The sequence below is a fragment of the Vulpes vulpes genome, chromosome 4 (genome assembly GCF_048418805.1).
Source record: "Vulpes vulpes isolate BD-2025 chromosome 4, VulVul3, whole genome shotgun sequence".
Classification (NCBI taxonomy): Eukaryota; Metazoa; Chordata; class Mammalia; order Carnivora; family Canidae; genus Vulpes; species Vulpes vulpes.
The window spans coordinates 100,475,991-100,501,248 of NC_132783.1; the positions used below are offsets into that span (position 1 = coordinate 100,475,991).

General features: G+C 39.5%; 2 protein-coding genes across 3 annotated transcripts in view; one reads left to right on the top strand and one right to left on the bottom strand.

The window, feature by feature from the left end:
• The window catches only part of LCP2 (lymphocyte cytosolic protein 2), a 44,738-nt gene extending 40,914 nt beyond the window's left edge, over positions 1-3,824 (top strand). Inside the window, exons 20-21 of the mRNA XM_072756623.1 lie at positions 1,412-1,567; positions 3,078-3,824. Of these exons, the coding sequence (XP_072612724.1) occupies positions 1,412-1,567; positions 3,078-3,200 (279 nt within the window). The 3' untranslated portion in view covers positions 3,201-3,824. The remainder of the gene's footprint in view (positions 1-1,411; positions 1,568-3,077) is intronic.
• Positions 3,825-5,205: 1,381 nt separating this feature from the next.
• On the bottom strand, positions 5,206-24,490 carry C4H5orf58 (chromosome 4 C5orf58 homolog). Of its 2 annotated transcripts, XM_072756624.1 has the most exons (4): positions 24,411-24,490; positions 23,204-23,310; positions 10,026-10,119; positions 5,206-5,490 (listed from the first exon to the last, which is right to left on the bottom strand). In XM_072756624.1, the coding sequence occupies exons 2-4, from the start codon at positions 23,237-23,239 to the stop codon at positions 5,339-5,341; spliced, it is 282 nt and encodes a 93-aa protein (XP_072612725.1). In that variant the 5' UTR covers positions 23,240-23,310; positions 24,411-24,490; the 3' UTR covers positions 5,206-5,338. The 2 variants fall into 2 exon arrangements, with proteins under 2 accessions (XP_072612725.1, XP_025863137.1); XM_026007352.2 differs by lacking the exons at positions 23,204-23,310; positions 24,411-24,490 and adding an exon at positions 11,062-11,140.
• Between the last annotated feature and the right edge of the window lie 768 nt (positions 24,491-25,258).

A 25,258-nucleotide genomic window follows, 5' to 3' on the forward strand; every position in this document is an offset into this window, starting at 1 on the left:
GTCATCTACATTGATGTGAAGGGGTCCATATGGAGAGAGACAGCAGAAACTTCATGCCCTTTCCCCTAGAAATTTCTAGTTTAACCAGATCTCCTGTGGTCTGGTAAGAACCATAACCTTAAATCTATACATCAGAGAAAGAAAAACAAAGATCCTTAATCTCTCAAGTCTTGAGTCTACAAGAATAGTTCTCAATCTTAGATGCACATTTAAATCACCTGGGGATCTTAAAAATTCTGATTCCTGGGTTTCACCTGGAGGGATTAGGTGTTTTGTGTGGGTTCTGGGAGTCTTCAAAACTCTAAATTCTAAATTCTGACTGCGAATGGGTCCACAGTTATATTTGTTGAATAGAAGATGCTCTGAATGGAATTTACTCAATTGAAATAAAAAGAACAAAGGAAAGCCATTATTGCAGATTGATGGCTATTTAAAACCATAATGATTTAATACACAAACGAGGGAGTAGTTTAAAGCTGCCTTACTAATTAATCCTATTTTAATATTAGATCTTTGTAATATCAATATTATATAGCAATAATTTATGGAATAACATTTTAAAGTACAGGACAAATTATGACACTATTTTAGTAAACAGAAAAAAAATGGTTAAGAATGCAAGATGGTCCACATTTATTTATGGTCAGGTGTTTTTTTTTATTTTTTTGGATTTTTTTTTTGTTTTGTTTTGTTTTTGGTCAGGTGTTTAATGATGAATGTTTTACATGGAGATCACGAGGTTTTTAAATGGATGAATTTCATAGGCATTTGTGTGTTTTCTGACTTTGGCTATGTAAAGAAAGGATTAGGGAATTAGCTCCCAGGAGTAGGAAAACAGATATTTAGTTAACCAATAAAGTCCTTATTTTGTCTGGCCCTTTATCCACTCAACCACTTATTATTTGTCTTATTACTACTAAAAAAAGGATGTATCTTTCATCAAGGGACTTCAAAGAGGTCTCTGAAATTTGGAAATTTCTCTAATACAATCTTTGCTGCCTCTTGACAACCAAATCCATGGCACATGGGACTGTAACCGTTCAGGGAACTAAATGTTCACTGACTTGTCAACTGGTTACGTTTCCAGATCTTTAGAGGCTTGTCTACTGCTCTTACAGGCAACACAGACGGTGATATTTACTGGGGCACCTGGGTGGCTCAGTCAGTTATGCCCACTCTTGATTTCAGCTCTGGTCATGATCTCAGGGTCCTGGGATGAGCCCTGTTTTGGGCTCTGTGATCAGCAGGGAGTCCGCTTGAGGATTCTCTCTGCTTCTCCCTCTGCTCCTCCCCTTACTCATGCATGCACGCTCATGTGCTTTCTCTCTCTAAAATAAATAGGTTTAAAAAAAATTAAAAAGGAAGTATTGACATTTGCTGCTCACATAATAACATGAATTTATTCTTTTAGGATGGCACTTTTCTGGTTAGAGACAGCTCTAAAAAAACAGTAACTAATCCATATGTCCTCATGGTGTTGTATAAGGATAAAGTTTATAACATCCAGATCCGTTATCAAGAGGAAAGCCAAGTTTACTTGTTGGGAACTGGACTCCGGGGGAAAGAGGTAAGAAATTTCAGTTGCAAAATTTCCTCAAATCCTCTGTTTATGCCATTTCACATACCTGTCAATATGGAACCTTACTGTAATATTCTTTGGGGATCAATACTGTATGGCACTGTTAGAGTTAAATTTCATTGGTGAAGTCCTTCCTTTACTGGAAGGAAATAAAACAAAATGACAGTAGCTACCTGTGCCATGGAGTCTTTCTTATATCTTTTATTCCAAATAGTCTAAAATCACACGTATAACTTATAAATTAAAAAAATTAGCATTTGAATTTAAAAACTGATAGTGTCAAAGGTAAGTCATTTCATTCATTCACCTCTGTAACATAATTTTAATGTAAGATTGAAGTGTACTTATAAGGCTGTATTGACATTTAGAAAAGGGTAAAGAAACAAAACCAAACCCAGAATTCTTGTTGTGGTGATTATTTAAATACTTGAGTCCTTTTTCACTTAAAAAAGAGGTTTGGCCAATGAAGGTGGCCAATCTGCCAGGGAAATTTTCCTCTGTTTAGCCAAGTTTATGCTAATTACTTTTTGGATGGCAATCAAAAAAGCTGCTTTTGCAAAGGAAACTAACAGCTAAACTTAGGCTCCAAACATATTTTTTAAGTTCAAAGTTCCAGGAGGAAGATCAGCTGAATCAAACATTTCCAGAATGAAAACCAGATAACTCTTAATTTCTACTTCACTCCAAATATTTTTAAGTTATGATTATGTCAATGAACAGGAAAAAACCTCACATGATTCTGATCAGATGTTTCAATCGCTGGTTCAGTGTGGATAGAGCTGCAAAGCTGCTATAGAGACAGAGATGTCTGCCCTCTAGAACTTCTGTTGGTCTGGTGTAGAGAAACATAGGTAGAAACCATACATTGCAGCTGCCCTTGAAAGAGGCGCCAGCAGTGTAGTTTTGGAGGAAGTGCATAATCCTTCCTGGGATACCTATGTGATTTTGATCTATGTCTAGAAGGATGCATTTTTTTTTTCCAGTCTGGCCATTAGGGATAAGATGATGAAGGCAATGGTTGCAAAGACTTGGCTGCAGAGACTTTGTGAATGTCAGGTGGCACTGAAGACACAGCAGAGAGATCATGAGGGAACCATTGTGCAATGCTATGGATGTCAGCTCTAGACACTGGGACACTGACTTCCTGATTCCTTATACCTCCTCACACTATTAGTGACTAAGAGTGAAGTAGGGATACAGAAACCAAAATATAAAACACAAACAGAGTAATCCTAAGGCAAACACACACACACACACACACACACACATATATATATATAGTCTTTATCCATAATTTGTTGCTGTTGATGAATTATTTTTTCAAAATTCTACAACAGAAATCATTAAAATATTTGCGAAATATTAAATATTTTTTCTTACCATCCTCATAACTTGTAGAGGTAGGATATAATGCAGGTTAAAAAAAAAAAAAACCTGAGGGTTAAATTCATGCTACTCATCTCAATGTTGATTTATCTCCTTATTTTGAATTTTTCAGGACTTTTTGTCTGTGTCAGATATTATAGACTACTTCAGGAAAATGCCACTCCTGCTCATTGATGGGAAAAACCGAGGCTCCAGATACCAGTGCACATTAACACATTCTGCAGGTTATCCCTAGCGAGTTAGGCAAGCAAATGAACCTTGCTCCTGCCTCTGTTGCCAGCATGGGAAGATCAATCAACCTTGGTGAACGGACAAACACTTAGGACTGAATCAAACTCCTCAACATGAACACAAGGTTTTGACCTTTCATATAAAAAAGTGTTTGAAATGAAGACTGTCAAATATATCATAATTTATTTATTCTTCTTCAATGTTTGTAAGCATGAGTAATACTGTTCACACTTGAAGTCTAGTAGTGCACTGTAATGATTCATTTAAAAAATGTGTATTTTGAAATACTCATTTCAAAGTACAGTAGTTTACATAGCTACAGAAATAATTTGAGGCAAGATTAAAAACACTGAAACAGTAATAGTTTTTGATATCACATAAAACTGATTTTTTAATAGCTAAACCTTTGTTGTTAGTCAGAGGCAATCATCAATTTTATATATATGATTTGAAAATTTCTAAAATTCACTTTCTTGGCAGCAATAATTTAAGAGGCTTAAAACTAGTTCATCCTTTCTTATTTGTTTCTTTTGTTTTTGCGGGGGCATATTTGTGTACTTTTTTATGAAAAGATAAATGCATAATGCGATAACTTCCTAGGATTAAAATTAATTTGCCTTTTGCTTTACTTTTGTGCTTGTAACTATTGACCTTGTTTAGTCCATCCTATTATATTTTTGTTTTAAAGCAAATTTAAGCTGTAAATACCACAAGTAATCATTTTAAATTTAGAGATGAGGCTTTGGTGTCAAATATAGCTGGATGTAAGTTCATCACATCCCAACACCCACATTCCACCTCCCCTGCAACTCCCACGACTCCAAAAGCATTTCCAAGTGATGTTGATTTTATCCAAGTCTTCCAGCAAAGATGAAAGAGCAATGCATATACATAGAAAAATGTGATCAGACTTTCCTATTAGATGCCTTTCTTCTATCTCTTTTATCCCCTGACAACTCTACCATAAAGCCCTTCTCATTGTCATTCCTCAAATGGCTTTATAAATCCTTTGAAGCAATACAGCTCTTTCCTTCAGCTTACTCATCCTACTTAGCAGACAGTAGTAGGTGTTCAGCACAACAAAACCAGGCATTTGGTTGTTCTTCAAGTTTTCCCCTTTGGGGCTTTGTTATTATTCCACAAATTTTATTAATGACAAAAATTTTTGGCTTCTCTAGTTAATCTGCAAGTTTTCTGAGTGGCCAAAAATATCTTGCATCTTCATTTTCATAAGTTTATTAATAGAACATCAGAAGGGAGCTTAGAAGTTACCTGGTTAAAACTGATAACTTGCTAAGGTATGTGGAGACTTTTAACCAATGATGATAATAATGTTTCATCAAGCTTCATCTTTACAAACTGGGAGTTCTCTAGGGTCCAGAGCTAGAGAGTTCTAAAGTTGAAAAATCTTCATTCATTTACATGCTTATGCAACAGGATGTCAACAACCATTTATTTAGTGCCTAATCTGTGTTAAACACTGACTTGAGTGGTGAGGACAGCAGACACTGAGCTGACCTTGTGTCTTGGTTTAGGTTACATTATCTTAATTTAAAATTTTAAAATTTCTAAAATGAAGGAGGTAACAGATTTCAAAGCAGCTATTTGGTAGTGAATCATGTCAGATACCATGTCTCTACCCTCCTCAACTTGCCATAGGCAGGAAACCAGTCTATAACAGAAGATAAAATCAATGCACAGAAATAGAACCAGGTTAGAGACATAGGATAAATTAGTAGAGTCCCTGACATCTATTTCAACCATGGATTTCCAAGTCACATGACCCAATAAATGCTTCAGCTAGCTTGAGTTTTTCGGTACTTGTTACAAGGAGAGATCTGATTCAAACTCATGCCATCCATTTATAATTTGGTTAACTCTTTCAATCTGAGCCAAATTGAAGCATAAAGGATAAGCAATGTCCCCATGGTCAATTTCCTATGTCATATTCTTGCCACTAGTGAAATGAATTAGCCATTCTTTGAAACAATAAAACAAGTTTCAATAATATTAAATGATTATTTACAACTCATCCTATTTTTATTTTGTTTATCATATTAAATATATTAGTAAACTCAATTCTCTCAGATACATGTTAATTCCACAATAAATAGTTATAAATTCACAACAAACAAAAAGAAATCAGATAGAAAAACTATTAGAGGCAAGGGACACATCTGATATTGCAGACTCTTCAAAGAGGGGGGTTTTTCCTTCTGGATCCTTTAAGTCATCTGTCTTCACAGGATGATTAAAATGTAGAGTAAGGTCACAAAGCAGCAACTGGGAGAGCTCTGTGTAAAACAAAATAATAGAAGATACTATCTTGGAGAACATACATCATAGACAACTATTATTACTTTTTTTTAAAAGACTACTTTTGGTGGTGCCTGGGTGGCACCCAGTCTCTAAAAAAAAGTCAGTTGAGTGTCTACTGATTTCAGCTCAGGTCAAGATCTCAGGATTCTGGGATTGAGCACTGTGCAGGCTTCTGCATTCGGCTCAGTCTTCTTGAGATTCTCTTTCTCCCATTCCCTCTCCGGTCGCTTGCACTCTATCTCTAAAATAAATAAAATCTTTGGAAAAAAAAAAAAAGACTTTTAAGTAATCCCTACACCAATGTGGGAGTTCAAGAGTTGTATGCTCTACCAACTGAGCCAGCCAGGTGCCCCTATTATTACTTTTAGTAGCTATTTCTAATTCTTAGTTTTCTCCTAAGTGATTATTGATCAGACCACAGTTATGTATGGCTCTAACATTATAGAACTCCCCTCCTTCAGCTCTTTAAATTTTTCTCAGATTAGTTCTTTAATAAACTCCACACCCCATGCATTGTCTGTGTTCCTTCTTTCTAACACTCCTATTTACTGAATGTTGAACTTCCTTTTTTTTTTTTTTAAGATTTTATTTATTTACTCCTGAGAGACACAGAAAGAGAGGCAGAGGCACAGGCAGAGGGAGAAGCAGGCTCCTCACAGGGAGCCTGATGTGGGAGTTGATCCCAGATCCTGGAATCATGTCCTGAGCCAAAGGCAGAAGCTCAACCACGCTGAGCCACCCAGGTGTCCCAATGTTGAACTTCCTTGACTGATCTTGTAATTTTTTTTCTCCCTAAAACTATCCACCTCTATTTTTTTGCACTCTAGAGAATTGTCTTCATTTTATCTTTAAAATGCATTTTATCTTTAAAATCCCCTTTGCAGAATTTATTTTTATTGTCCTACTTTTAATTTCCAAGAATTACCTTCTCCAAACTTTTCAGAGGACCATATTCCTGTTTCATGGACATAGAATCATCTCTTACTTCTCTTCAGCTATTGATAGTTCCTTAGGAGCTTTCATCTCACTTCATTATTTGTTTCTCTCTCATTGATGGAATCCATGTATTGACTTTGTCTCTGCTTTTCATATTAGATGCTTTCATCAAATATCTATTGCACCAGAGCTATCTACTCATATTTAAGACCAGGGCACTAAAGACAACTGAAAACTCTGTGCCTATGGGATAGCCTGTATTGGGGGTGGGCATTTTGTTGGGGGTAACCTCTGCTCTCAGTGTCTTTAGATTTTTTTCTCTTAGGCTCATAAGGTACCTGAAATAAAAATCTGCTTGAGAGTATAAGTCTGGCTGCCAAAGTTTTATAGCCAAGTGGGAAAAGAAAGCTGGGAGTCTTATAAATCAGTTTGTAAAACTTTGTCTTAATATCTTTGTTTTCAGTACAGTACTCTTTGCCTCAATTTATGACTAGTGGCTCCAGACCAGAGATCCTCTCAGGGAATCAAACTCAAGTGTACTGTCACAGAAAAGGAACCGTTGTCTAGTTCAGAGAGAAGAGAACTTAGGGGGTCTACAACTTTTTTTTTTTTTTTTTTTTTTTTTTTTTTTAGAGAGAGAGAGAGAGAGGTGAGGGAGACACAGAGCAGAGGGAGAGAGAGGGAATCTCAAGAAGGCTCCATACCCAGCATGGAATCCAGTGCAGGGCTTGATCTCATGACCCCAAGATCTTGACCTGAGCAGAAATCAAGAGTCGGATGCCTAACCGAGTCACCCAGGCACCCCTTTTTAAAGTTTAATTAATTAATTAATTAATTAATTTTAGGAGTCTACAATTTCTTAAACATTTAACCAGCCTTCCTGTTCTTAGCTCCACCGTTACCCCCATTTCCAGAGGATTCTGGTGCTACCATGTATTGATTCTTCATTGGCTCTAATCAGTGAGCTCATAGCTCAAATTTTTGGACTTTAGGGTTCAGACTTTTCTGTTTGCTTCTATTTGCCTTATGTTTCGTTAACTTTTTTTCTGAGAGCTTTTCATCTTGTGCATTTTTGTCTCTTTAAAATCACTTTAAATTTAAATCTCAGGTTTACTAGTGACTAGTTGTGTGACTTTTGAGAAGTTAGTTAACCTCTCTGTATCTGTTTCTGTAATCTGTAAATGCCAATGGTAGTATTTTCTACCTCACAAGGTTGTGATGAGAATTGAGTCCATTTATACAGAGCTCTTGGAACAGTATCTGGATTATGGTAAATGCTATGTGTCAGCTATTGACATTATTATTGAGAGAAGGAAGTGTGGCTAAAAGGAGTGTTGATCATTTTATCAGAAGTCTGCCCTCTTACTCTAGCTCCACGAATCCCTATAACCTAACTGCCTGACTTACCCCACAGCTTCTCAGGAACACATCCATCATATCTAGTTCTGTTTTACTTCATGAAAGAATAATCCCCAAGCTAGAACAGTTAGATAATCAGTTTGAGAAAAATCTAAAGCTTCTCTGTTTTAAATGAGCACAAGTATCCAGACACTAATTATTCATTTAGTAAATATTTCCAAGAACCTCTTATATCAAGGCACTACGTTTAAGTGCTAGGAAAAACCTTAAGGAGCTTACAGCTGAGCAGGGATAGGAAAAGTAAGTAAACATGCAATTACAACACAATGTGATAGATGATATGAAACAGTACAAGAGATAACATGCTTAACAATTTTGCCAGTATAAGTAACCTTGACTAATAAGCAGCAGTAAACTTGGCTAAGTGGAGGTGGAGTTTGCACAGTGGGCATTTCTGAAGATGTATGTGTTAAGGTACAGACACGAATAGAGAGCAGATATGTAGATTTGCAAATGGTTCGGTATGGCTGAAGCACACAATGTGCAAGAATAAAACAATGATAAGATGATACTGGAGAGGTAGGCAGAGGCTTGATCTCAAGAGGTCTTATAGTCCATTCTAGGAAGTTTGTTGGACTTTATTCTGGGTCAATAGTGAGTTAGTAAGAGTTTTCAGGAGATTCACATTTTAGAATCGAAATTCTTGCTATATTGTTGAGATTGGTTTTGAGAGATGATGAATTAAGCAAAGATAACCAGATTTTTTTACATCAGATTCCTCAGAGCCTTTGTTAATATGTTCTGTAAATTTTTGAGAGAAATATACGGCATAAAGCACTTCCCAAATTTATTTGACCATAATAACATGGACTATATATTCTTACTGCACACCACTTATTAACATCCCTTGAGACAGCCAGGTTCACTGATCAAAATCTGGGAAATGTTACCCTAGGAAGAACAAGTAGAAAAAACATAACAGGCACTCACTATTTGGTGCCTAACTAACAATCTATCCCCTCTTCTTGGTGGCACAACTTGATTCCATTTGAGATGATCCTTTCCCCATCTCCAGCAGTAAGTCCTGACTAGTCCAAACTAGTCTTGGCAGTCCCATTCCCCTTGACAGTGGCTGGTGTAGGCATATGCATTTGATGCAAATCTGGCTATGAAAGGAAAGGGAAAATGTGCTAGAAGGACCTGGGGAAATGTTTCTATAGAAACATAGGCAGTTACAGCATCTGTAGATGGCCACACCTGCTGGTCATGACTATGAGTGATAAGAGTGATAATAGAGTGAATATAATAGAGCAGAAAAATGGAAGGAACCTGGTATAGTCAGAAGCCTTTAAAACTCTGAATTATTTCTGGGGCTGCCCTACCTTGGATCTCTTATTTCCTTATTGTATAAGCCACATTAAGTTGGTATTTTGTTACTTGTAGCTGAATTCCTTGTAACTGACAGAGAGGCTATCTTCAAATATCCAAGGGCTGTCATAAGAAGAGTACTTACATATTCAGTGTAGTTGCATAGGAAGCTAGACCAGTGTGTGAAAGGAAGATGGGAACAGATTTCAGCTAGTTCATAAGGAGGAACCATGTAAAAAGGAAGAAGCTAAGGGGTGAGATTTGGAGTTCTCCAACAGAGGAAATATTTAATCAGGGTTAGATTATCCCTAGAAATATTCAATCACGGAAATTTTGCGTGTCTGGGATAAAATAACAGAATGTCTGAGATGAATGATTAAACATCATGAACTGTAAGGTCTAATCCTACTCTAGGAGTCTGTTTAAAATGAAGAACCCTTAACTCACAGAATCAAACAAATATAATTTTAATTTGGAAGGAAACTTAGGGGCTTAGTAAAAATTAACGGATAGAGATACTGAATTTTGCAGAATGTGACATCATTGTGCAATAGTTTATTGAAGGGAAGGAAGAAAAGTAAATTTAAAGAGGTTAGTTAGACAACATCATAAGCTCGTTAGTGTCAGGGATGGGAATTCAAGTCTGCTAACTTCCAGGAAAATTCTCAAACATAATCCATCCTTAAAGATCTAGTTCATATTACACAGTCAACATTTCTTAAGAAGTAAAGAAATCCTAATTAGTAGGCAAAATTCAGTTATATCCCAGAAGAAGCACAATTTTGCTCTATTGTTTGTTTTAAAAATAAGGCATGCCAACATTTTAATTCAGGGATTCCATACTTACCTTTCATCTTCTTTAACTCCAAAGAAATTGTGTTAATGTTTTTAATTATGGTTTCCACATTAGGCTTATGGTCAGTAACATTATTCTTAAACATCTGATTTTAAAAGAGAAATAAAATGTATAAATCAGAAGCATTTATGTGCACTTTTAAAATACTTAAATTTTCAGTATTTCTAAAAGTAAAGTCTATTATTTCAGAATTGAAACAATTGTGAAATAAGTCAATATAATGGTTAGAATTCTAACGTAATAAGGCATCAATTTGCTCATATTTTCAAACAGAAGACACCTCCAACTAGAACTCATACGTTTCTTCTTTAATGAAATCAGACAAAATGGGGCCCTTATAATGGAAATGCAGATATCCCCTTTTCAGAAAGCCTTAGCCCTTATAAACTACCTTATAATTAGTTATAAAACTTTCTTTAATTTTATGTAAGACACTGTATTCTAACTTATTCTGAATGAGAGGATCCACAATAAAACTCTAAGTACATAGTAAAACTCAAAGTAAGATTCAATTATAATTCATAAACTAAGAAAACTAACTTTTATTTTAGCTTTGGGAATTAAAGTAATACACTTTTAAAAAATTCTGGTTAATTAAAATGTGTAAATCAACAGGTTATCATGTTTTTTTTTTTTTTAATTTTTATTTATGATAGTCACAGAGAGAGAGAGAGAGGCAGAGACATAGGCAGAGGGAGAAGCAGGCTCCATGCACCGGGAGCCTGATGTGGGATTTGATCCTGGGTCTCCAGGATCGCGCCCTGGGCCAAAGGCAGGCGCCAAACTGCTGCGCCACCCAGGGATCCCAACAGGTTACCATGTTATATGTACAGTACATATTTTTTAACCAGTTGTCTCAGGTAGAAATACATAAACGGGTGGTTCACTAGAAACTAATCTTAGCCGTTCCAAACTCTCAAAATGACTTGAAAAAATAGATAAACAATTAGCACACACAATTCCAGCAATTGAAAGGCGGACAGTTATGTGTCAGGCTGCTTGTCCAAAATAATGAAAATAAACTAACCGTTTAGTCAACTTCTTGCCTCTGCTTTCTCCTGAGTGGAGGAATTTATCCTATTTCACTCACTTTAGAGCCACTACAAAGGAATAAAAATTTTGTTTTCCAATGAGTAAAATATATTTTGCATCCACTTACAATAGCCTAGAAGCCAAAAAGGGAATGGTAGCTATCTTACTTGGTTTGGAATAGCAAATCAAATGATTTGTGTTTGAGGGGGGAGAGAAAATATGATAAAAGAGGGTGGAGAAGGTGGAAGTAAAGAACTTTAAAAATGTGGAATGGTTGTAAAACAGTAATTAAAAATCCAAGAGGGAAGGAGAAACTAAGTGGTCAGAGAAATGCCCAAGAAAGTTGACCGTCCCACCCCGGGTCTGCTTGGGCAGCGCCCTGGAGTGCCCTTGGACAGGTGGGGTCCGACGGCAGAACTGGGCTGGGGCTCGACCCCACGGGGCTGGAGAGAAGTCAGAGACGAGAAGTCCAGATCTTCCCTGGAGATCTCGGGGAGGCCGTCGCTCAGGGAAAGGAGGGGCAGGGTCTAATGGCATTTCCCAGAGGGGACAAGCGGCCAGCAGGCCTGGGGCCTGAGCCAACAGCGGAGCCGGAGCCCACGCCACTGTGGACAGAAGGCGCTAATGCAACCAGCCCTGACCTCCAGCCAGGAGGGCAGAGGCCCAGTTCCCTCATCCTGGGCAGCGAGGCTCATCCCTGCAGCTTTGGGGCCTTTGCAGCCTTTGGGGCCTTTGCAGCCTTTTTCCGAAGGCCAACCCCTCCTCCCCATCCGCACCTACACCAGTCTGGAGCCCCAGGTGCCGCCGGCCCGCCCCACGGCCGCTTGGGGACTGAAGGCAGCCTCGAAGTTTCCACGGCCGGCCCTCCTGCTCCCAAACCCGACTGAGACCAAGCAAAGCGCGCTCCGCGGTCCCGGTGACCCCCGGCCCTTGGGACGACCCCCGGCCCTTGGGGCGCCCTCGGATGCCTGCCTGCGCGGAGCCCGCCCATTGGGAGGCTGACCCTACAACCTGAGGCAGCTGGGAAATCTCAACAGCCTTCGCCTTCCCCTAAAACCTGAGGAGGATTATTTAAAACCCAATACCCTTGGCCGGCCCACGAACTAACCCGGCGAGGACCCACCGGCCAACGGTCACCAGAGCTCTGACCGCAGGTGGGGCGGAGCCGACTCTGAAAAGCAGGACTCTGCGACCTGATTGGCCAGCTTCTCTGCCTGCTGCATCCTGGGAGTTGTAGTCCAGGCAAGACCCCTGCGGGAAAGATGCTGGAGGCGAAGCTAGGAGGGCCTAGCGCTGACCTGTGGGCAGAGAATGACGGTGGCGAAGGCGCGCTGACATTTTTGCTTCCTGTGTGCCAGGCACTGTGCTATGTGCTTCCCAGGCCTTGTCTGCATTTAATTTTCACAGCATAGGAGTGTGATTAAGGCCAGATTCTGGGCTGAAACTGCTCAGGTGTGAATCCTACTCTAGTATTTGTTTAGCTAGAGAGGGGCCAGTAAGCAGTGTAGTCATTTAGGGTTCAAGTGTCCTCTTCTATCATGTGAGTATAATAATGACTGCCTTCTAGTGTTCTTTTTTAGGTTTAAGTGAGATAATGCATCAAAGGGGCTTGGCAGATGACGTGCCCAATAAATGTTAGCTATTACCATTCCTATAAATCTTTACAGATGAGTGAAGAGTGTGCACGAATGGAGAGGTATACACTGGTCTCTTGCCAGTGGAGAAGCTGGGATTCAAGCCATCTTTGCTAGATTCCAAGAGGAATCTCTGGCACTGGAACCTCCGGGGCTGACTCAAGGAATTTCCCTCTCAAAGGCTTTAGGCTTGCTAAGTAAGACTTTGCCTTCTCTAAGCCTCCCATATAATATCCAGCAGCCTCTCAAACCATTCTTCTCCTGACAACCCACAGTCTGTTGTTTATTTGATATCCAGTCGCTTTCAGTTTGATACTGTGGAATATGTTGTCTGATGCAGAGTTAGATGAGAAGGTACATAGGAGAAGCAACTTTAATCCTAAAATGAACTACCTATGTAATCTTGGAAACCAGTGGCTGACTTTCTCCCCACCTTAGTTTCCATATGAGAGGGATGGGCTAGACCAATATTTCCTAAATTTCACTCACTGTAAGGCCACTGTTATGATTTTTACCCCTAATCCTGTACCACCTATTTTATTACTTGAGTATTTTAAAATTACTTCCCTTTACAATTTAAATTTGCTTAAAATTTTTATATCACTAATATAAACAAAAAGTAATAAGAAAAATAAAGACAATGGAAATAAGATTTGTAATCATCTAGACATTTGTGTCTCCCGGGGGCTGTGTACCTGCACCCGGATCTGTTTGTTAAAATGGGTTATTTAAGTGTTAAGGAAGTGTAGAAGATGGTGTAGCACAAACTGCAATTTTCTTTTGATGTAATCAGAAGAATTGAAAGAGTTGGAAAGGGAATAACTCTCACTCATGATCCATGCTATTTAATGCCTCGGTACCATATGAAACCATCTCTCATATCCCTAATGGGATATGTCCCATACTTTGCTCAACCTAGATTTCGGTGCTGTTCAGTATACAATCCCCTTCTAAAACTCCTTCATTCTCAACGTGCTATGAGTGCCTTTCAAAACACACTTCAATCCTGGAAGGAGTCTTTTTGAATTAGCCCTACCCAAACCTGCAGTTTCATCCCAGTCTCTCTGCCAAGATTTCTCTTACTCATTTTGACTGTTAGACACTTGCTGGTATCAGAGTCTTGCATTTTCTTATTTCTGGTATATGTGCTGGGCATTTGTCATTTAATTCTTCGAGTAAAAAGCACAGGTCAGGTAACAAGCATTCTTTTAGCATTCATTGTATATTAAGAATTATGTTAGAAGCTTTCAACTTCTGACAACTCTCTGAGATAGCTGTTATCACCCCAGTTGTGTGGAAAACAAAGCTTGAGCTCAGAGAGTTTAGTGACTGCTCAGGGGCACAAGAACCAGATTCCCACCCTGTCTGTGCAACTCCAAGGCCTTCTGTTCTTTTCTCTGCACCAAGCTGTCTCCTAGACCAGGACACCATTTCTTGAAACAGTAAACAAGTACCATCACAGTTTTATAATGTTTGGGCTTCACAGCTCATTGAACTTAAACACACGTGTACTAATGCACACACAAGCATACAAGTGACCAACATAGGGTAAACACCATTTACTTTCTAAATTAAGAACATTAGCAAAGCAAAAATAATTGCCATCACTGTTTTTGTAAAAGCAGGGATCAATTAACATCAAAAAAGAAAGGAAGAAAGAAAAAAGAAGGAAGGTTAAAGTAATTTCAGAATAAGATCAGCTTAATAAAAATCTTACTGGATATGTCTTTTTTTCTTCTCCTTCTTTTGATTCAGACTAGTGAAAACTGTACCCCAGACATGCATCCAGATGTGCATTTGGAAACTCCACATGTGGATGCCTGGGTGGCTCAGCAGTTGGGTGCCTGTCTTCAGCTCATGTCCTGATCCCAGGATTCGGGATCAAGTCCCACATCAGGCTCTCTGCAAGGAGCCTGCTTCTCCCTCTGCCTATGTCTCTGCCTCTCTTTCTTTTTCAATTCTGTGTCTCTCATGAATAAATAATTTTTTTTTTTAAAAAAGGAAACTCCACATAGATTATAGCAAGAGGAAATGAGGTGCTTGAGAGAAGTCAGTTGGGGACTCTTGGGTGGCTCAGTTGGTTGGGCACCTGCCTTTGGCTTGGATCATGATCCCAGGGTCCTGGGATCAAGTCCCACGTCAGGCTCCCTGCTAGGTGGGGAGCCTGCTTCTCTCTGCTTTGCCGCTCCCCCTGCTTGTGCATATTTTCTCTCTCTCTCTCCCTCTCTCTCTCTCTCTTGCTCTTTCTTCCAAATAAAATCTTTAAAAAATGGGTTTAGAAGTAAGGTGAAAAGCATATGTGGGTTGAGATAGCATTAAGACTGAGAATCCTGAAAAGCCAGTGAAGATGAGGGCTGGGGCTTGGTAGAATGTGGTGTCTGTGGGGCCCCATCATTCCAGACTGACTGACCCCGTTCACAGGATTCAAGAGGTGTTTGCAGGACCTACTCAGATATCTGTGGATTAGGATTCTGCTTACCGGACTTCTGATAGAATCCAAAGAACTTCTAATTATCCCAAAAGCTGATTCTTATGAGTAGATTCCAGTGCTATAATTTGGAAAAGATCTTTGTTAACCCTTTAAAAATATAGAAGAAGAATCGACTTTGTATTTCTTTAAAACAAGTGGTGTAAGAAGAAAAAAAAGATGTGAACTTGGAAAAAGATAGATTGCAATAATGTATTTTCCTTTATAAAAATGTCTTCGAGTAATGATGACTACGTATTGTAGTATTTTTCCTTCCTAAGCAACTATAGATTCTTTTTTCTTTTCCCGAGAAAATAAAACTTTAAAAGCATGATCTGCTACTTAAAGCTTGAGACTCTTATAGATGAGGCCCTAAAAAATCTATCTTCCTTAATAAGTTTGCAACGCTTTACTGGACTCCACACAGGTTGCAGTTGTTGATTCTAATGTTAATCAAATAAAGAAGATTAAAAAGCTGGCAAAATCTCCCATAAAGAGAAAAGTTGTTACAGAACAACAAGGTGATTAAGTGTTTTATGGAGTCGGGTGTGAGTGCCTCAGTTAGTTTTATTACGAATTCTTGACATAAAGTCTTTGTTTCCAGGAAAACAAATTGAGTAAATTATCTCACTTCTTGCACTTGCTCTCAGAGTTTTCATTTCCATTGTTTCCCTGCTCATCATCAATTAGAAGTGCTGGTCTCTATACCTGGGGATTGGCTTCCCTTTGGAGCTCCAACTCCCGTCTGAATATGGCTTTCTTTGTACAACCTTCTTGCATATAAATTTCAGAGGTGACGAGTGCATGCTTAGATCATTACTTGTGGAGCATGACTAGTATATGATAGATCAAGGTAATCTCCACGTGTCAGAACAACCAATGTTCTCCCGATAGCCTCATGGAAAGAAAGGGAAAAGCATGTGACTTAAGCCACTGAAGTCTGAGGTAAAAGGTGGGCTCCCTCCCTTGTCCATTGTCTTCTGTAAGCAGGTGATGTTCCATTGGGCAAAATCCTTTTCTTTTTCTCCAGAAGAAACACTTCTGAACTATAAAAGGTGTTATTAACAGAAATCCACATTGCTTGCTGCAACTAAAATATTTTCACTTCTAATTAAGAAATTACATGAAAGAAGGATATCCTGGCATTTGTGAAACAGGAATGGGCCTTGAGGCCATTATGCTAAGTGAAATATGTCAGACAGACAGCATCTAAAAACATTGAACTCATAGAAACAGAGCGTAGAATGGCAGTTAAACATGAAGATGCTGGGGAAAGGGGACAGATTTTCAGTTACAAGATGAATAGATTCCAAGGATCCAAAATGGTGACTGTTGTTAACAATGCTCATTTGTATATTTAAAAGTTGCTATGAAAGTGGAGCTTTTAACGTTTTCACCATAAAAACAACAACAATAAAATGCTTATTATGTGAAGTCAAGGATGTATTAACTAACCTTGTTGTAATGTTGTAAACACTTCACAATAGTTATGTATATAAAATCATCCCATTGTATGCCTTAAATTTAATGTACACCTCCATAAAGCTGAGTAAAAAAAGAAATTATAATCTATACCAGCATTTTCCTCTGAAATAGGAAACTACCCAAAGACAGTTGCCAGATAAAATACAAGACACCCAATTAAACTTGAATTTTAAGTAAACAACAAATAATTGCTTTACTGTATTTCCTGAGTATTATGTGGTACATACTTACATTTAAAATTTGTTTATATAAAAGTCAAATTTAACTGGGAATCCTGTACTTTTATTTGCTAGATTTGGCAACCCTATGCCCCAAACACTTCAACCCTTCAAAGAAAAGCAAACAGTCTGAAGCCTTGTAGATTTGGTAGGTTGGAAGCCAAAAGAGACTATTGAAGTTTTCTAACTTGATGCCCGAAATAATAAAATATGTACACTTACTGTGCCAGAATTTGGCCCTCTTCTTCAACATTCCTGTAATGCGAGAATGAAGCTAGGTCTTTGAGAAAGCAAATGGACAAAAGCTGACAATATTCAGCATGATGCTGTTTTTGACAGTTGCTTGCTATGCCTGTTTGTCTGAAAACTCTTTGTGCTTGGCTTTTTAGAAAATGCCTTTATCCAGCAAGGCATATTCATGATATAAGTTGTGTTTATTTCCAGAGATCTACCAATCAGAGAAAAGCTTTTCTGTCCCCAAATAAAATATGTTTCCAATTCAATCACATCAGCCTGGCATCACCCGACAATACTTCCCCTGTTTATTAAAGACATAGATCCTGATCAGATGTTTCTCCCCCGAGGCGATACCCTCACCTCCCTACACCTCACCCTCATCAGCCAGCTATGCAATGAAAAACGAGCATCTTCATAAAAAAATTATATTCATGAAGTCAACTACAATAGAATATAAGTGTATACTCACCTTTTAAAAATGAAAATATGTATATGTGCATAAAAGCAAGTTTGGAAGAATATATAAGGATCTCTGGGTGGTGAGATTTATGGGTGATTTCATTTCCCTGTGTTTATTTATTTAGCCCAGCTGTGATTTTAGTCCCAATCCTCTTCTCTATATTTTAAACTCTCCAGGGCATTTTTCAATGTGGTACAACATCAATCACTGTAAAGCAGAGCTTCTCCAAGCTTTATGGTACACAATCACTTAGGAAGCTCATGAAAATGCTGATTCCTGGGCTCACCCCAAAGACTGATTTAGTACATCTAAGGTAGAGGTCCCTAAATCTGCATTCTTAATCCTTTCTCCTTCCATTTTAACCTAGTTTGACTGCAGACCTTCCTGAGAAAATTAATTAATTCTGATAGAATCCAAAGAACTTCTAATTATCCCATAGTGGAGGAATAGTGAGTGACTTATGAACTTCACTGGGCATCTTCTACAAATCCCCTGTGCATGACCACGGTTGAAACTTAATTTGGCCACCGATGCCAGAATTCATTATACATATATATAATGATATACATGCACATATATATATAACTATATATAAGAATATATATTATGTACGTATAATATATATACATATAATTTTCAAGCATAAATCAGTCCAATTAATTTCCCTCTGAGAGGGGAAAGTGTTTTGGGTGGAAGACTCCCCCAGCATAGCAGCACAGAGACTCACTATGTCCTCTTGATTCTTGGGGAGGGGGAAAGGGAGGAGGGAATGGACATTCCAGCTTCTAGTTCTTCTTAATTTAGGTCTGTATTTCTTCTGTTTCCTTAGTTTTTTGTTTGTTTGTTTCCAATTTCTCTTGCCATCATTATGGAAAATCTAGTGCTAAGGTCTGAGATTTTATGTATTTTTTCAAACATTTTTATATTCAAACATTTTTATATTAATTTTTGGCAATAAAAGTCTGCCTAGTTCTAGCTCTGCTGCTTTTCCCCTCAAGTGGGAAACCACCATGCCCTTCCTGCGCTGCTTGCAATGACATCCTTACTGGTTTTGCCACCACTGCTGTTGCCCATGCTGATCTGTTGGCTCTCCACACTACAGCTGGATGAGCTTTTTAAGATGTAAATTAGATCGTATCACTTAAAACCTTCCAGTGGTTTCCTGTATCCCTGGGAAGAAGCACCCACCTGCGGACCCTGTCTATAAGGCCCCCGACATCCAGTCTCTCTCCTCCTCATTCCTCATACAACTCCAAGCCCATGCCAACAACTTTTTTGTAACTGTTTCCTTCTGACCCTCTCATACTGGCTCCTTTTCATGCTTTAGGGTTCATAGAGGCCATCCTCTAATGTTACCCCATTCTCTATCCCAGGCCCCTGTTTCCATAGGACACTCGATACAATTTGAAATTTCAAAATTTGTTTCTTCTTACTTTTTCTTGGTTTTCTTTGGGTCTGTCTTACTAACATATACCTCTTGGAAGGGCAGGAACCTCTTGTTCCCCATCGTCCCTCATTGTTTATCACTGTATCCTGTGCCTAGCCCAACTCCAGGAATAGAGTAAGTGCTCAATAAATCTTTATTCAGTTCAGTCCAGCTTGGGTAAATGAATTGGCCTGCTACTATAGTGGTATCCCCGAGAGTCAGAGAAACCAAGCTATGCATTAGCACCTGCTGCTCTGCTGGACTCCCAGCAAAGCTCTGACAGCAGAAGTCCCCCTTCCTTGATGACTTCTGAGTCCTCTGAAAGAGGGACAGCCCCCCTGGGAGGGAAGCAGAAAATGGATGGACTATAGCAGTGTAAACACAACAAGCATTTCCCCTTAGTTCTGTCTGCTTTTTCATGCTGGCACACAGACTAAAGATCCGACACAGCCATGAAAAGCAGACTCATGGCTGTTCTGGAAAACAACAACAGTCCTGAAAGCTTCAAAGCAGCTTTGTGTCGGAAGGATCACGGAACTCCACTCCCTGATAAAGGAACCATCAGGGCTGTGGATCATCACTTGAATAAAAATCAAATGACTTAGGATCTGTCCAAAATGAAGGATGTTTTAATACTTTGTGTGTTAAAACACTGATATTTTGCTTCTTTTTTATTAAACAGATTTTATTATTTTTCAGAATCTTGTCAGCATAATCGTTTTATGGGTGGATGAAATATTCAGCCCTGCCGCTGCAGGAGTTCTTTCCCAGCAATTACCTTGTGGCACTTTCGCTGTAATTAGGTTTTTGCCGAGGATTTTTCCCCGGGTCTGTGTAATAAATGAAATATGACCAGAATTTAAATTTGTCAATTACAAGCAAGCATAGTGCATAAACACACAACAGAGCCATGAATTCCAAACCACAGGCTGTTGCTGGGGGGCAGACGCTCTGAAAATTAAAATGGAAATAAAACTACTGACTGGCAAGCGAAAAGTGGCCCCCAAAGAAAGCAAATCTCCCCTAACGCTCATGCATGATTTTACCCAATGGTGTGAGCGCTTGATTACAAATTCTTCAGCGTGAAAACTGACAAATTAAGGAGCAAGCAGTAGATTTGTGTTAAAATAATCTACATGGGCCTCTCATCTCCTATCCTATGAATTCCTATGTTTCTTAAGGCCAGATCCAAAGGATTTTTGACATGGCGGGCCAGGCCTCCACTGCCATATGCCACCTCGTGGTGGTGGTTTCTGAAGGGTTCAAGGATGGACAGATTCTGGGACAGGGTCTGGTGTCTCAGCAACTGCTAGTTTCACTGATCTGACTTCAATAATTGCTCCTCTGGGGCCCTCTGCCGACCATCTCTTGTACATGGGGGGAATTCCAGGATGCTGAGGACTCCAACAAATCATTTATTTCCTTAAAACACCCACAAAACAAAAGCAGAGTTCTAAAACTTGCACGTGTAAGGAGCCATAGGCACGGAAAAAGGAACTCACATTTTTGAAAACTTACTGAATACCGTGCATTAATGCATGCAATGAATCTTTCTGAAATATCTCTTCTTGGTGCCTGTGTCAGACACGTTTTAGACATTTAGTGGTGAGCCCAAACCAACAGATCTTTTGCTGATCTTGGGCCAGACATGAACAGCTCATGGTCTGGAGAAAGAGGCAAACTGGCATCCACAAGTGGCACAAATACATAATAAGTGACAATTTAGACACTGTCCAAGAAGAAGCCATGTCATCGTGAGGACAGCTTTCAGAGAGGGTGTTCTAGAGGTAGGAGCATTCAGGCTGATATCAGAAGGGGAGGAGAGCGGGATCCCTGGGTGGCGCAGCGGTTTGGCGCCTGCCTTTGGCCCAGGGCGCGATCCTGGAGACCCGGGATCGAATCCCACATCGGGCTCCCGGTGCATGGAGCCTGCTTCTCCCTCTGCCTGTGTCTCTGCCTCTCTCTCTCTCTCTCTGTGACTATAATACATAAATAATAAATAAAAATTAAAAAAAAATTAAAAAAAAAAAGAAGGGGAGGAGAGCAGTCTAGGCAGAGGAAATAGCATGTTCAGGGTCCCTGTTTCAGAAGACAGCCTAGTAGATGTGAGGGCTTGAAAGCATGTCTGGCAAGACTGGGGTGCAGGAAGCAAGGGGATGCTTTGGGCAAAAGGAGACCAGAGAAAGACAGAGGTGAGGCCCTGCCAGGGCCATGGGGGTTGTGTTGAGGATTACAGTCTCTCCTGAAACCGGTGGGAAGCCACCAAGGGTTCTTAAACAGGTGAGGTTGGGAATAGTGGTAGTCAGTACAATCATATTTGTGGTGTGGAAAGCTGACTCTAGCTTCATGATGGAGAGCAGACAGAAAGAACAGAAGAATAGGCTCAGGAAGTCTAGTTAGGAGCCTAGTGCAGTACTTCCTGTGAAAGATGGCAGTGCCTCGTTCAAAATGGCAGCAGAAGAGATGGAAATGAGATTAAAGAGCATTTAGGAGATAGAATCAACACAAACTTAGTGATGAATGATACATGGTGTTGGAAGGAAAGGGATAATAAAAATGGCCTATGTTATCTCATTGAATTGTTCCAGGCTTACAAAATAGTATTATCTCCATTTTACACATGAGGGAATTGAGGCTCAGAGAGATTTAGTGTTGGGCTTGAGATCATTCAGCTGGGAAGTGGCAGGATCATATACCTACTCCTCCCCCACAGCATTTGGGGTCTCTGAGGTCACATGGGGTGTTTGCTTAGGATCTCATCTCCCCCACATCCTCTCAATGTATCCCATATATTCTTAAGAACACTCCAAAATACTCACTGTATTTGTTTCCTTGTTTTTCTTTTCTGCTAGAATGTGAGCTTGCAGGGGCCTGGGGTATGTTTGCACCTGTATTGTCAATACTTAGTCCAGTGCCTGGCTCAGAGTGGGAGTCGGGGAGTGTTTGTTAAGTGAATAAAAAATCTTCACCCATCTCCTTGAGAAGGGAGCTAGTTGGAGGGCAATGTGTCTTTTAAACAACATCCCCACTGGCTAATTCTTCTTTTGTATCAGGACCACCACAACTTGGGAATTTTTGCTGGAATGCTCAAAAAGGACTTTCAAGAAGGATCTAGAAATTTCTGGTAGCCTCGTGTGACTAAAAGAGCATAGGTTTGGGATCATGTGGCTCTGAGTTTTCCATCTCAGCTCCTTAGTTTACAAATTGTACATCTTAGAATTACTTATCCTTTCTGAGTATTCAGTGTCCTTATGTGTAAAGTGAGTGTAAGCTTAGTATTTACATAATAGGGCTATTGTGAAGATGCATTTGGTCATCTGTGCCAAGTGCTTGGCACATTAGTATATACATTTCCTATTTTTGTAGGAAAAAAGGGTCAGGATTTCATGGCTATCCAAGAACATGGATGGGGATGGGAATTTCTCTCCACTTGGCCTCAAAGTTCCTGTTACTTACAGACTCCTCTTCCTGTGGTTTATTCTGGAATGAGGAAAGGGGAAGTCGGCTCTCTGGGGGTCCCTGGCAAGCTGACAGATGTCTCCTAAGGCAGCTTTTAACAGAGAGCTCTTTATTATTATTATTATTATTCTTTGTGATTTACAATGTGTGCCTACATGCCTCTGGGCACAATCACAGAGTAGGAAAGGAATTAATAAATTGGATCTGGTTCTTGCTTAATTCATGGCTGTGACAAAATTAAAAATGGAGACAGGTAGGAGAGCCTAAGCAAACAAAGTGTCACAAAGCCTAGATCCTGGGACATGTGGGGCTGCAGGAGGAATACTACATTGCCAGAAGTGTGGCTGAAGCCAGGCAGATATCCAGATGGAGCAGAGAAACCTGAGAACGCCCTAGAAAGCAACAAAGCCTTTCAATCCAAGCCTGTTGGATTTAAGGAACCCCAGATCTTGGAATCATATATGCATGGGTTTGAATTTGGACTATACTGTTTATTTCTGCAAGCTGAGTAAATGGCTCAAGGTCACTCAGCTGGTTATTTGCAGAACTGGATTTGAATGCAAATCTGAACCCAAGTCTGGTTTTTAGCCATTATAGGAGAGAAAAAATAATTTCCCCTCTACCCTTGTAAGTTCTTGGTTGAGACTCCCCATAATTAAAGACAGATTAACAAGAGAAAGAGAAACAGAAGTTTATTAACATTGTTAAAAAACAAAAACTCAACTGAATACATTTTAAAGATCTTACTGACCTCATTCAGTGATGCACGATTTTGGCAGCATCCCATCTACCTGATAGGAGCGCCCAGGAGCTCTGCAAGATGGACTGATAGGCAGAGGGGAGCAGAATGAGGAATTACTATTAGACAAAAAAGAAGGTTGGTTATTGTGAGGTTACTTTTCCTTTAGGGGTGGCAAGGGTCTATTAGGTTACCTAGCCAGAGCTGATCCAGTGATTTCTGGTGGACTGGTTTAAGATTCCATTTCTGGGAGCCAAAACTATAATTTAATTAGGTCTCAGTTTGGTGATGTGGGGCTTAATGTAAGTGACTCCATTTTGGGCCTGTTGTCTTGTCTTTACCAATATGTATGTATATCTCATGCATACACGGGAGATACCCAGAGGAACTGAGAAACTCTCCAAGAGAGCCCAAGCCACCAGCTTCACCATCTTCACCTAAAGACAAAAGAAAAATGTTGGGAAGGGGAGGTGGGGGGCCAATTTGGGGGGTTTATCAGGAAAAGCACAGTCAACAAGGGTCAGGTTTGCTATGCAGATTGAAGTCAGTGTCTTCTTCACTGATAAAAAAGTTTCTTGTGATTAAGACTCATCCTTCTTAAAAAAAAAAAGTCATCCTTCTTGGTGCAGAGAGGAAGACATTTATAAATGGAGACTTTCTTTATAAATATAAATGTCCTTTATAAAAGAGTAACTTCTACTCTGTTTTATAGCTTCTCTAATATCTGCAGGTTCTCAGAAATAATCAGATCAAAATAATCTTTATGTCAAAGAGGCATATTTTGAGGTGGCATATTCTGCTACCCTTCACCATTATATTGTTTCTGAGTATAATATGGCATATTATCATTCCTAAAATATTTACTGCATAACTATGAACTCATTTAAACAAATGCCTAGTATACAGAAGGGGTTTAACAAAATGCATGCTGTAAGTTTTCCTGTCTTAGATTTTTTTCCCACTGAAATTCCCCATCCCCTCATTTCCCAACTCCCACCGCACAATTATATTGATCACTGGAAAAAGCATCCTCGAGAAATACATCTTAAGACTATACATGAAGAAAATACCAAATTCACAGTACAAAAATCGTATACACACAGCATGGGGCAGTCTTTCAAATAACATTTTCTTCCTAAGTCATGAGATTTCTGGGTAAACCTTCACATCACACATTAACCACTGACTTTTTTCCCCATCACCCGTAACCACTCCTCACCTAGAAAGAGCATTTTGATCTTACGAGACTTGCTGCATCCGTGCTGCAGAATCAGGTGGTGGAATAGGGCAGTGGGCAGTTGTGGGGTTTTCTTCCTCCAGCTCAAGGTCAGCAGAGTTCACATTCACCCCTCAGCAAGATGTCAACCAGCCACGTGTCACTCAGTAACCACTGGGGTGCTGGTCCACAGTCAAAGCCAGTGAATGCCAGGCCCGAGTCAGCAGTGTAGTGAAGCCACCGTGGGCCATTCTTTCCCCAAGGTCAGACCCTACCTTCTTTTGGGCCATGAACACTTTCCTATTTTGATCCTGAGATTCCTAACATTTCCAGGCTTACATCTTATCATAGTTGATGTATTGTTTTTAACTTAAATATTTTTTCCTGGCTACAAAACCAAAACCATCACAGAAAACTCAGAAAAACATCCAAAAAGAAAAACAAAAAATCACCTGCAATTTCTCCATGTAGGGAATGCAACTGCTAACATTATGGGCAAAGCCCTTCCAGTCTACCCCCTCCGCCCCATCTATGTATACAGCTTTTGAAAAGAGTTATTCCTTCAAATGTTCTCATGTTTAAGAGGAGAAAAAAGTCCTTATTTTATTCCTTCCAGAAAGAACACAAGTGATCCTTATTATGTAAACTCTTCAAAGAAACAGTCTGTTCAAAACTGTCCCGAAGTCATTTGTTGCTATAGCAATTCTTGGCCCAAGAGTGCAATAAACAACCATCCTGACTCCAGCCTCTAAACAGAAGCTGCCATTATCTCCCTCAGAGCTCTTCAGGGGGGCTCATTTTGCCAAAGTTATTCATTTAAATTAGCAGCTCCCATCTTAGTCACTTGAATT